The sequence below is a fragment of the Chiloscyllium plagiosum genome, unplaced genomic scaffold, assembly GCF_037043375.1.
Source record: "Chiloscyllium plagiosum isolate Xiang-an unplaced genomic scaffold, Cpla_swu_hap1 HiC_scaffold_35, whole genome shotgun sequence".
NCBI classification, from domain to species: domain Eukaryota; kingdom Metazoa; phylum Chordata; class Chondrichthyes; order Orectolobiformes; family Hemiscylliidae; genus Chiloscyllium; species Chiloscyllium plagiosum.
Genome location: NW_028270173.1, coordinates 32,724,457 through 32,737,892, shown reverse-complemented (window position 1 = coordinate 32,737,892; position 13,436 = coordinate 32,724,457). Strand labels below are relative to the sequence as shown.

The window sequence follows — 13,436 nt, the reverse complement described above, 5'->3', positions numbered from 1 at the left end:
GGAAATACGCATCTCCTGCATATTTGATTTGTTGCAAGTTTCTGCTCAATTCAGTTCCTGTATTCTGTGCCATTGCTCTGAAAGTGCTTGGCTGAGAAGCTTCAGTTTAATTGTAGCCTAATCATCAAAAGAGTTAACGTTTCATCATCATATAACTTATTTATGTCCATTCACATTTCAATTTAAATGATGGAATGCAACATTTGAACATGTATATCAGTGTGAAATATTTTGTTAGCTATTCCCAACACATAATTTAAAATAAATTAATACACAGGATTTTTCAATTCACTCACATTCATGCTGTCCAAGGTCACTTTGTCCATAGCAACTATTTTGCACTGTCCTGACCTCAACCGTTGGCCACCATTCATGTCCCCTCCACCTTCCCCAATAGTAGGTCACATTTATTGCTCCCCCATTTCTCATCACTGATATACGGGTCTGGAACTTTTAATATCACCACTGTTAGCGGGAGGAGGAGGGAACATAAACCCGATACCTCTGTCTCAACGCACCAGCATCAGGTCTCCAATGAACTTTTCCTCTTCGAAGACCTTCAATCTGACTCAGCCTCCTGGATTCCAGTTCACTTCCACATGTGACCATGAGTGTTTCTCCCCAGCCTTTCCTGCAGCCCCTCCCCCATAGAGATACAAAGAGATGTACATTGCAGAAAAATGCTATTCTGCCCATTGCATCTGCAGCAGTCAGAAACAACCGCCTAACTGTTCTAATCCTATTTGGCCCATTGTCTAAAATACCTTGGCATCATTAGTGCATCTCTAAGTACGTGTTAAACATTGAGATTTTCTGCTTCTGCTACCCTCACAGGCAGTAAAGTCTACTTTCCCACCACCCTCTGGGTGAAAAGGTTTCTCCTCACAGGCAGTTAAGCAGTTTTTCCTCTAATACTTCAGCCCTTTAACTTAACTCGATGTCCCCCTGGGTAACTGACTCCTCCAACAAGGGCTAAAGTTTCTTCCTGTCTATGTTATGTGTAGTGATGGTATTTGGCACTTACAATATGCTATCATCTCTTCGTGTTTGGTCTCCTCGTCATCCCAGTCATTATTACTGACAGAGAATTTGGAGGGTAGGCGTGATTGATTAACTTGTCTGTGGCAGTTCATTCCAACAGTTTCATTCTAATTTAGTGTCATCGTTATCATTGTATGAGTTCCCATGGGAGGGCTATTGTGATGTAGTGGCAGTGTCTTCTCTCGGGGCCAGTCAGTGTGTGATCAAGTCCCAACTGCTGCAGAGCTGTGTCATTGCTTAAAAATATCTATGATGCCCGCTCCAGTTGTAAATTGCAATGCTGAAAGTCAGTTCATTTCCACCTTGCTATGCAGGGAAGATTAGATTACTTACAGTATGGAAATAGGCCCTTCGGCCCAACAAGTCCACACTGACCCGCCGAAGCGCAACCCACCCATACCCCTACATTTACCCCTTCCCCTAACACTACGGGCAATTTAGCATGGCCAATTCACCTGACCTGCACATCTTTGGACTGTGGGAGGAAACTGGAGCACCCGGAGGAAACCCACATAGACACGGGGAAAATGTGCAAACCTGGGAATTGAACCCGGGTCTCTGGCGCTGTGAGGCAGCAGTGCTAGGCGCTGTGCCACCGTGCCGCCCACTGCCTACTGCACCTGGTATTCCCAGGCGTTCTCCCATCCAAGTACTAACCAAGCCTGAGTCTGCTTAGTTTCTGAGATCAGACGAGACCCCATTCAATGTTGAACGGAACAGCTTGCTCTCCAATAAGCTGCCATGGTCCAACTCAGCATTCAAAAGCATTGCTTACTAAATTCTGTTCAATACTGCACAGTAACTCTGAGAGTTTTAACCTCCAACAATCGACACTTGGGCATCACCTTTTGTCCTCCCATATCCAACCTTTCAGATATTCATGTACATTCTCGTGTATTTCCAGGTTGGTCCTCAACCTTCCGGATTCCATCACAACTTGGGAAATTCAGGCGGTTGGCATGTTTAGGAACAAAGGTAAAGTGTATGGCTACTCTGACATAAGTTTGTGAAACGGTGTTAGTGTTGAATTAATGTACTCACTCCTTCAATGTTGAGCTCTGCTCAACTCATCCTTGTCTGGTCTACAGTGAGATTTTAAGTTCTGGCCCCACACCACCAGGGACCCAGGTTCAATTCTACCCTCAGGTGACTGATCAGCATGGACGAGTTGGACCGAAGGGTCTGTGTCCATGCTATACATCTCTATGACTTTTTATGACTGTCTGCGTGGAGTTTGCACGTTCTCCCCGTGGGTTTCATGTGGGTGCACCAGTTTCCTCCTACAGTCCAAAGGCCTGCAGATTAGGTGGATTCACCATGCTAAATTGCCCCACTGTGTTCAGGGATGTGTAGGCTATGTGGGTTAGCCATGGCAAATGTAAGGTTACAGGGAGAAGGTTGGGGGAGGGGTGGGTGTTTAGTGGGATGCTCTACGGAGGGTCAGTTTGGACTCGATAGTCCAAATGGCTTGCTTCCACGGCTGGGATTCTATTTATCGGGGCACACATTGCATGTTTGAGATAGCTGACAATTCTAGTCAGAAGTGGGTACTGCAGATGCTGGAGATAAGAGTCAAGGTTAGAGTGGTGCTGGAAAAAGGACTTTTGTCCAAAATGCCGATTTTTCCTGCTCCTTGGATGCTGCCTGACCTGCTGTGCTTTTCCAGCACCACTCTAATCTTGACAATTCTAGTCTCAGCTCAAATGTGCAACACCGATGTCCAATCTGGCCCATTTTATTTCCATTCATTTTGGGGCAATGTAAAAAGGATCGCCAGCTTGTTGTCACTGATGTTTTCATAAGCTTGACTACAGGTCAACCTCAGTTGTGCAGACTTACGGACTTTGAAGGAGCTTTCTTGTGGGACAAGTATTTGGAGAACATCTGACTTTTGGCAGAATGTGCATGCAGCCCAGCAACAGGAAGTCAGATGAGGCAATTTGGCTGTATGAGTTACTTTCAGCAAGAGGTTATTTCTAAAACAGCAACTTCCACCAATGTAAAGAGCTTCTCCCTTACTCCGATCCTGATGTAGGATGGCGTATTGTAAGCCAGCACTGAAAAACAGCTCATGCTGAAGCACCAGCAGCCAAGCTGCAAGAACCTTCCTTCCAGCAGTGTGTGCATACAAGAAGAGGCATTCACAATGGTCGCCAAATATGTGCACATACATTTCGACATGTCTTTGTTAATTTCCAGGTTTTTGTGTTGCGGAGCCAAAGAAAATGAAAGTCTTCCGGCCATTCTTCATACATTTGAGGCTCCCATATTCGGTCAAAAGAAATGAACAATTGGAAGTGAGAGCAATATTGTACAATTACCTTGCTGAGGATATTGAGGTAAGATTGAAAACAGAAAGTAACCGTTAGCATTGACGTGATAGTCCCATAAATATAGGTGTAACGGATGTGAGATAGTTCTGTTCAGTTGTACTGGCAAGCTCAAAAGACCTCCCCTAATCTCTGTCCATTCATAGAGTGAGCAAATGATGTCTGGAAATCCCAGACATGACTCTCACTACAAGCTATATGTCGACATCAATGCTGAGCTAGCTAAAATGATGAGGGAGGTAAGTTAAAAGGTAGGGCAGTGTGGTGCTGGAAAAGCATAGTACGTCAGGCAGCATCGGAGAAGCAGGAGAATCGATATTTCAGGCAAAAGCCCTTCATCAGGCTTGTGAGTCGAGGGGGTGGAGACATAAATGGGAGTGGGGTGGGGCTGGCAGGGAGGTAGCTGGGAATGTGATAGGTAGACGGAGGTGGGGATAATGGGGATAGGTCAGAGAGGAAAATGGAGTGGATTAATGGGAAGGTAGATGGACAGGTAGGACAGGCCAAGAGGGCAGTGCTGAAGGTTAGATCTGGGATAATGTGGGGGGAGGGGAAATGAGGAAACTGGTGAAATCCACATTGACCTTGTGTGATTGGAGGTTCCCAAGGTGGCAGATGAGGTATTCTTCCTCCAGGTGTCTGGTGGCTAGGATTTGGCAGTGCTCACTTTCTCCTTAAAGATAGAGCAGTGGTGCTGCAGTGGTAGACCTTTGAAGCGTTCGTTAATAACCCTTAGCAGGATTTATCACTGTGAGAGAGAAACACTCTTTGAGAAATATGCATCATTCTCAACAATAAAGTTGAGAATAATACAAAATTGAAAGAGACGTGGATTCTCTTTAAGAACCAATCAAATTAAAATCCTGTTAGTGTCAGAGACATGGATTATCTTTAAGAAACAACAAAGAAGTACTAAAAATAACATGAAAGAATAGGAAACAGAGTGAGAAAGCAGGCAAGTAATATGAAAACAGATAGTAAGAGCCTCTACAAATATTTGACTGGGAAATGTGTAGCTAATCTTGGTATTATTTCAAAACAGAGAGAGAGAGAGAGAGAGAGCTAATCTGGGAATAGAAGTCAATGAAATGGTTGAGATTTGTGTGTGCAGAAAATCTGATTCAAAACTCATCAGGTTTGGCAACATCTTTGGGAGAAAAGCAGAATTGATCATTTGAGCCCAGTGATACTTCATGCCCCCCATTAACTCCGTGACTGTTAATCTGAGTTTCTTAGCGATTTTTGCTCTTTAATTAAAAATATTTTGTACTTGCTACATTTGCTTAAAGTAAGATCTGGCACGACACCAAATAGGGCACTATTCGGGTAGATGACAGAAAACCTGGTCAAAACGTGCTGATTTTTAGGAATATCTTAAGAGAATTAGACTGGCTGAGAGATTTGGAGCTGGGGCAGTTAATGGTACTGATGGTGGGGAGGTTAACACTGAGTCTGCTCTAGACCCCATAACTGATGGAGTACATTAAGCAGGAAGAGTGTGGGGATAACCAGGATGATACAGGATATGAAGGGATTTGGAAACCAAAGATAAGAATGTTTATAATTGAGGCTGTGCTCGCTGGGAAACAGTGGAGGCTCGCAAGGCCGGCAGAGGTCTTTGAACAAGACTTGATGTCAGAAAAATGTTACAGTGTTAAATAATCCCACATATATGGAAGGCTGAATGAGGGAGGATTTCACTAAAAAGGCAGCCAGATAGAATGCATAAAGGTCCGATAGATCCACTTCCCAAAGGATCCGAGTGTTCTTTCCGGTGTCCGAACCACTCTTTTGATCATCTCTGGGATATGGACAGACCGGCATTTTTTGGACAATCCATGGTTGCCGTGGAGAAAGGAGGGATGAGCCGTCCTCTAGAATCCTTGGGATGTAGATATATTGACAATTGAAGGGCACAGAGTCTGCATTAGAGTGGTGCTGGAAAAGCACAGCAGGTCAGGCAGCATCCGAGGAGCAGGAAAAGGGCATTCCAGGATTTTGACCCAGCGAGGAATGGCGGATAGCACGTGGCTTGGAGGGGAACTCACAGTTGGTGGTGCCCTTGTCCTTACAAGGTGACAGAGGTTGGCATGTTTGAGAGGTGACCTCACTGAGCAGATTCGCTAGTCAGCCTCGAGATGTCTAAAATCAAACTGCCGACAGTGTTGCCCACATTAAAACAGTGACTGCTCTTGGCTGTGAAACACTTTCAGACATCCACAGTATGGTTAAATTCAGAAAACAGATGGAAAGGGTGAAGATAAAATCCAGTACCGGCATTCTGTCCTTAAACAAAGGAGACTCCAACAATATGAGGGAGGAGTTAGCTAAAGTAGACTGGAAGCAGAGTTTATGGTGGAACAGTTGACCAACAGTGAAGGATTTTCAAAGCAACTTTTCAAAATGCTCGGCAAAAGGATATACCAGTGAAAAGGAAGGACTGTAGGAAAAAGGGGTCATTTGCCATGGGTGTCTAAGGAAATAAAAGAGGCTATCAAAGTGACAAGAGGAGGCATACAACACGACCAAGATCAGCAGGAACCTAGAAGATTGGGGGAGCTTTAAAGGTCAACAGAAAGCCAGCAAAAGGCTATAAAGAAAAGTAAGTTGGATTATGAGAATAAACTAGCTCAGAATATAAAGACTGATAGCAAACGTTTCTATAAATATATACAATGAGAAAAAGTGGCTAAAGTAAACATTAGTCCTTTACAGGATGGGAAGGGGAATATAGTAATGGGATATGAGGAAATGGCTGAAGCATTGAACAGGGATTTTGTGTCATCTTCACAGTGGAGGTCACTAATAACATGCCAGTGATTGACAAAGAGATGAAAGTAAGTGAGGACCTGGAAATAATCATTATTATGGAAGAGATAGCGTTAGGCAAGCTAATGGAGCTAAGGGTAGACAAGTCTCCTGGCCCTGATGGAATGCATCCCAGGGTTCTAAAAGAGATGGTGGGAGAAATAGCAAACTGACATTTGGTAATTTTCCGAAATTCACTGGACTCTGGGGCAGTTCCAGCAGATTGAAAAAACAGACAGTGTGATGCCACTGTTTTAAAAAGGAGGTAGACAAAAGATGGGGAACTATAGACCGGTTAGCTTAGCCTCTGTCATGGGGAAAATGCTTGAGTCTATAATCAAGGAAGAAATAACAAGGCATCTCGATAGAGATTGTCCCACAAGGCAGACACAGCATGGGTTCATGAGGGGCAGGTCATGTTTAACTAACCTACTGGAATTCTATGAAGACATTTATGAGGATGGTGGACAAAAGGGACCCAGTAGATATGGTCTATTTGGATTTCCAAAAAGCATTCAACAAGGTGCCACACAAAAGGCTGCTGCATTAGATCAAGATGCAAGGCATTATAGGCAATGTATTAGCCTGGATAGAAGATTGGTTAACCATTGGGAATCAATGAGTAGGGATTAATGAGTGCTGTTCTGGTTGGCAATTAGTAACTACCGGTGTGCCTCAGGAACAGTGCTGGGACCACAATTATTCACAATTTACATAGATGATTTGGAGCTGGGGACCACATATAGTGTGTCAACGTTTGCAGATGACATGAGGGTGAGTGGTAGAGCGAGGTGCGCAGAGAACTGTGAGACTTTGCAAAGGGCCATAGATAGTTTAAGTGAGTGGGCAAAGGTCTGGCAGATGGAGTACAATGTTAATAAGCGTGATGTAATCCACTTTGGTTGGAATAACAGTAAAAAGAGCTATTCCTTGTGTGGTAAAAAACTGCAGCATGCTGCTGTGCAGAGGGACCTGGGTGTCCTTGTGCATGAATCACAGAAGGTGCAACAGGTAATTAGGAAGGCAAATGGAATTTTGTCCTTCATTAGTAAAGGGATTGAACTTAAAAGCATGGAGGTTATGTTGCAGCTGTACAGGGTGCTGGTGAGGCCACACCTGGAGTACTGCAGGCAGTTTTGGTTTCCTTACTTGAGAAAGGATGTACTGGCGCTAGAGGGGGTGCAGAGGAGGCTCACCAGGTTGATTCTGGAGTTGAGGGGGTTGGCTTATGAGGAGTGACTGTGTAGTCTGGGATTATATTCATTGGAATTTAGAAAATTGAGGGGGGGATCTTATAGAAACATAAAAAATTATTAAGGGAATAGATAAGATAGAAGTAGCGAGAATGTTTCCACTGGCGGGTGTAAATAGGACAAGAGAGCATAGCTGTAAAATTAGGGGGAAGCAGATTTGGGACCGAATTGAGAAGAAACTTCTTCAGCCAGAGGGTTGTGAATCTGTGGAATTCCCTGCCCAGTGAAGTAGTTGAGGTTTCCTCAGTAAATGTTTTTAAAGCTCGGATAGATAATTTTTTTAAACAGTCAAGGAATTAAGGGTTACAGTGAGAGGGCGGGTAAGTGGAGCTGAGGCCATGAAAAAGACCGGCCATGGTCTTACTGAGTGGCAGAGCAGGCTCGAAGGGTCAGATGGACTACTCCTGCTCATTATCCCAAGGATGCATAAAGGTACCAGCAAAATGCTGAGGTAGGGTGTAACAAAGTGAAAGGCAGCAATAGAGATCGAGATAGATTGTGAACGGCACGGTGGCTCGGTGATCAGCGCTGCTGCCTCACAGCACCGGGGACCTGGGTTCCATTCCAGCCTCGGGTGACTGTCTGTGTGGAGCTTGTACATTCTCCTCGCATCTGCTTCAGGTGCTCCAGTTTCCTCCCACAGTCCAAAGATGTGCAGATCAGTTGAATTGGCTGTGGGAAATTGTCCATAGTGTTCAGGGATGCACAGATTAGATGCATTGGTCAGGGGTAAATGTAGGTAAAAACAAGGACTGCAGATGCTGGAAACCAGATTCTAGATTAGAGTGGTGCTGGAAAAGCACAGCAGTTCAGGCAGCATCCGAGAAGCAGGAAAATCGATGTTTTGGGCAAAAGCCCTTCACCAGGAATAGAGCTCTATTCCTGATGAAGGGCTTTTGCCTGAAACGTCGATTTTCCTGCTTCAGGGGTAAATGTAGGTTAGAGGAATGGGTGGGTTACACTCTGGGGGGTCGGTATGGACTTGTTGGGGTGAAGGGCCTGTTTCCACACTGTAGGGATTCTAAAACTAATCACAAATTTAAGAACATAGCTTTCACCAGTCGTTTGAAATGGAAGTCATGTTTTTCAATGGTGGTGACCTGAACTAGCTTCAAGACCCATGTGAGATGTGGACTCAACAGACTTTAACCTGGAGACAGCAGCACTGTATCTAGAATTCCTCAGTCTGAAATAGCTGACACCGAACAGGCGGAGGCCTGGTTGGTTAGCTCAGTTGGCTAACCAGCTGTTTTTTTTTTAATGCAAGGTGATACCAACAGAGTGGGTTCAATTCCTGTAGCAGCTGAGGTTACTACAAAGGAATTTCCTTCCCATTCTCTCCCCTCACCTGAAGTATGCTGAGCCTCAATTAACCATGACCCCAGTTCATCTCTTTCTCACAAAAGAGCAGATCTATGGCCTGGGTAAGACCATGACAACTTTATCGTACAGTCCCAGTTGCTACAACAAGCAATTGGAGCTCAGTCTCTTTGCAAAGATGGATAATGGATATCTTTATTGAGAGAATGCATGATCTGTAACTGTTTCACTTTACTGATATTAACCCAACAACATCTATCTTGCAAACAGATCAAGATATACATGAAGCCTGTAGATTCCCTTTGCAGTCCTGCCACAGGCGAGAAAAATGCAAGAACTGTCATCGTTCAAGCGAACTCGGCCTATCCTATCTACTTCTCTGTTGTCCCACTAGCCATCGGCACCATTCCAATTTCTGTGGTGGCATACAGCAATGCAGGAATGATAAGTGATGCCATTACAAAGAACCTCAAAGTGGTGGTGAGCAGTAGTTGTTCATTTTTATACAAAAGCAATACACGGTATACTGAAAGAAACACAGAGAATGCTGGAGGAACTTGGTAGGTCTGGGCAGCATCTGTAGAGAAAGGAAAACAGAGTTAATGTTCCAAGTCCAGTGTTACTCTTGTTCAAAACCAATGTAGTATCCCCCCAGCATTTTATCCCTCACTTGTTACTATGCAGTTGCAGGTTCTGGTAAGGAGTGTGCTGCTGAATTGAATTGAATTGAATTGGCTTTATTATCACATGTACTCAAATGAATACAGTGAAAAGTTTATAAGTCACCACTTGCAGTGCCATTTTAGGCACTGAGGACCGAGGTACAATCCTCAGTTACAGAATAGAGAAATGAAGAACAAAATGACGTTACAGCTACACACAGTACAAGGCATCCATCAGTTGAGGTGGGGGCTGATGTAATCGTGAACGTTTGTGAACACTGCCTGAAACCAGTAGCTGCAGTTCAAAATGTCACAGGCAGTGGTACACAATGGAGCAGCCTGAGGTTATAAAAGCTGCCTTCTACATGCAAGTGTTTATTTGTATTTCTCATTGCAACACCAATATCAATATTGGGATCTGAAACAAACTGAAAAATGTCATTACGCAAGGTCCTTGAACTGAAATGTTTACGGTTGTGACCTGTCCAATTCACGACCCAAGAGTATTTTTTGATTTTATTGACGAACATGTTCGATGAGAGTGTTAGCAGAGGCTGGTTTAAAGCTATTACAACCATGTTCCCATTCATTCTTACACTCATACAGTGGCTATTGACTGAATAGTCAATTGGAAACATAGACAAATGAACATTTCAGCTACATTGTAACTCACCAGCAGCCCACCTGACTCTAATACAGCTTTAAATAATAATCCCCGCTTTAATTGGGGTGGCATGGTGGCTCAGTGGCCTCACAATGCCAGGGAGTTCGATTCCCACCTCGTGTGACTGTCTGTGGAGTTTGCATGTTCTGCCCGTGTCTGTGAGGGTTTCCTCCCGCTATCCAAAGGTGTGCAGGTCAGGTGAATTGCCCATGGCGTTAGGTGCATTTGTTTGGTGGGTTACTCTTCGGAGGTCGGTGTGGACTTGTTGGGCCAAACGGCCTGTTTCCATACTGTAGGGAATCTAATTTATTTCACAGTTGCGTCTAAACATTGGTGCCTTAAGTCGCTGATGTGAAAATGAAATTTCTTTGGCACATTTCAAAGTGAGCGTCAACAAAATTGACTTATCTAACTTGCAACTCTTCCAAGGCACATTTATGTCACATGTACTTCACATAGTCTTTTCACTGTGTTGCATTTGAGATAAATAAGATGGCACACTGCAAAAATGCTGAAAGAATGAACTATCGCAACAGACATGAAAGAAATACACAATAACCAGATGCTTTACAGCTCCATTGCCAGAGCGGGGTTCAATTCCCACACTGGCTGAGATTACCCAGAAGGAATCTCTTTCTCATCTTTGCCCCTTTACCTGGGGTGTTGTGATCCTCAGGTCAACCACCACATCCAAAGGGGTATAGATGTTCCTCAAAAGGAGGTTAAAAACTTAATTTTGACACTGGCCCTCAGAAGGGTATACAGTACTAGGATAAGTGACCATATGATTTGCCACTTTGAAGTCTTAAGAAGCACCTTAGGGCAAGAGGTAACAATACAAAGAAACATACAAAGCTGAGAGCTTCCATCAATGATGGAGGAGTCAAAAATCAGGGATATACAGGATTGGCAAAATGCTGTGTTTCTTTTACAGAGGGGGCGTGCTGTTGGGTGTTAATAGGAGTGGGGGAGAAATTACAGAAATAAAGATAAAATAAAAGGCCATGGAGGGATTTAAAAAGAATTACAAGAATGTTAAAATTGCTGGGCCAGAAGGCAACGTAGATCAGTTAGCACGAGTAATGTCTGAAGAGCCATTCCAAGTCACCTTTGCCAAGGCTACAATACCGGAGGTCATGAGGTCTATGTTATGTGACGTCCTCATTTCTGTTCCACTCAGCTGTGCCCATTCTTTTGCTCATCTAGGGAGAAGGGGTGATGAAAACAGAAGAAAGAAGCATTGCTATTAATCCAAATGGTGAGCATTAGGGCATGCGCAATAAATAACTTTACTCCATAGTCGAACAGAAAAGCATCTCTCTGGCACATCCACTGTGTTAAAGTTGTCATTGAAGAGTCAATGAGTTGTGCATCAGGCTGAATGAATGTTACCAGCATTCTGGGGATGAGAGCCCTGAACACAGCCAGCAAAGGAGGAAGATTTGGTGCTAATAGCTTCCTGGTGTGACCCCCTCCCCACTTTCCTTTCCTCAGAATCCTTTCCTCAGGGTGCAATCCCAGCAGTGTCACCGGCTCCAGTGGCGCTACGGAGACGCCAACCCCTTGTGGCGGGAAATCGGCAGCAATAAATCCCGCGCCTGCTTCCTGTAAAATACTGCGCCAGGATGGGGATCACTCCCGGCCGTCATCTGCACCCTCGCCTTAAGAAAAGAAAATCATGTAAGGTTTAGGGTGAGAAGGGAAAAATTTAAAAGGGGCCTAAGGGGCAATGTTTTCACGCAAAGCGTGGTACGTGTATGGAATGAGCTGCCAGAGGAATGGTGGAGGCTGGTACAATTACAACATTTAAAAGGCATCTGGATGGGTACATGAATAGGACGAGTTTGGAGGGATATGGGCCCAATGCTGGCAAATGGGACTCAATTAATTTAGGATATCTAGTCAGCATGAATGAGTTGAACTGAAGTGTCTGTTTCTGTGCTGTACATCTCTATGAGTCTATGTCAACCAAGATGCACCATGATTTGAATAAAAGATGAGAGACTTAACAAACAATCCACATCTATTTCAAAATATAATTTCAGTTACATCACACTGTAACCCTTTTGCTATAAATTCTGTGTCTTACGATCTTATACTCCACAACCACCTGATGAAGGAGCAGCGCTCTGAAAGTTAGTGCTTCCAAATGAACCTGTTGGACTATAGCCTGGTGTTGTGTGATTTTTAACAAGATGCACCATGACCATCTTTCTGAAATTGTTTATCTTCTTCATCATCATTAGGGAGGAGTGCCTATGAGATCTTTGAAGAAATACCTTCCAACATGGTTCCAGACACCAATTCCTACCTTTACATTCGTGCCAGAGGTAAACCACATTTTTACTTTGAAGAAGGAAATCTGCAATTGGTCATCCTGTGACTATCACTGAAGATTATGTGAGCTTTTCTTCAGCATCTTGTCCCACTGTAGTTCCTCCTTTCCCAAGGCATACCATCCTGAAACTAAGAGCAAAAAGTGTTGGAGAAACTCAATCAGCCTGGCAGCATCTGTGCAGAGAGATACGGAGCTATTGTGGAGAGCCCAATAGGAATCTTCCTCAGAACTGAAGAGAGGTTAGAAAGTGAAGGGTTTTGTGCTGAACATGAGCAGGAACAAGTGGAACAGAACGGAAGGTCGGGGGAAGGGGTGATTAAAGATCACAGGTATCACAGGCCTGGGGTGGCACGGTGGCTCAGTGGTTAGCACTCAAGCCTCACAACGCCAGGGATCCGGGTTCGACTCTCACCTCGGGCGACTGTCTGTGTGAAATTTGCACATTCTCCCTGTGTCTGTGTGGGTTTCCTCTGGGTGCTCTGGTTTCCTCCCACAATCCGAAGATGTGCTGGTCAGGTGAATTGGCCATGGGAAATTGCCCATAGTGTCAGGTGCATTAGTCAGGTTTAAATGTGGGGAATGGGTCTGGGTGAGTTACTCTTTGGAGGGTCGGTGTGGACTTGTTGGGCCGAAGGGCTTGTTTCCATACCGTAGGGAATCTAACCTAAAAACAAAGGCAGTGGGAATGCTTGTGAAGAAAAGATAAAGCATTGGGCCAGAGAAGGTGTTAATAGCAGAATAATTATACTTTAGCTGAAAGCAAAAGTGTGATACAGATGCTGGGGAGGAAAAGAATGGTGCATTCTGTTTGGAAGATGTTTTCTGTTTTATTTCCTGCTCAAGACCATTTAAAATCCCAACATTTCTATGATGTGCTTCCATTTGATGAAACTCACAATTATTACTATTTCTCAACACTTGTCAATCTCTGGCATACAAATGTCATGAGAAAGCACAATATTTATTGCCTATTCATAATGTGGGTGCAAATACAATCTGCAAGCATGTTACTGAGACTGA

General features: G+C 44.1%; 1 protein-coding gene across 1 annotated transcript in view; it reads left to right on the top strand.

Moving 5' to 3' along the window:
* LOC122541251 (complement C4-like) overlaps positions 1-13,436 on the top strand; it is a 129,226-nt gene that overhangs the window by 58,473 nt on the left and 57,317 nt on the right. Inside the window, exons 19-23 of the mRNA XM_087979483.1 lie at positions 1,946-2,016; positions 3,241-3,380; positions 9,023-9,232; positions 11,285-11,336; positions 12,325-12,408. Coding sequence (XP_087835609.1) covers positions 1,946-2,016; positions 3,241-3,380; positions 9,023-9,232; positions 11,285-11,336; positions 12,325-12,408 — 557 coding nt within the window. The remainder of the gene's footprint in view (positions 1-1,945; positions 2,017-3,240; positions 3,381-9,022; positions 9,233-11,284; positions 11,337-12,324; positions 12,409-13,436) is intronic.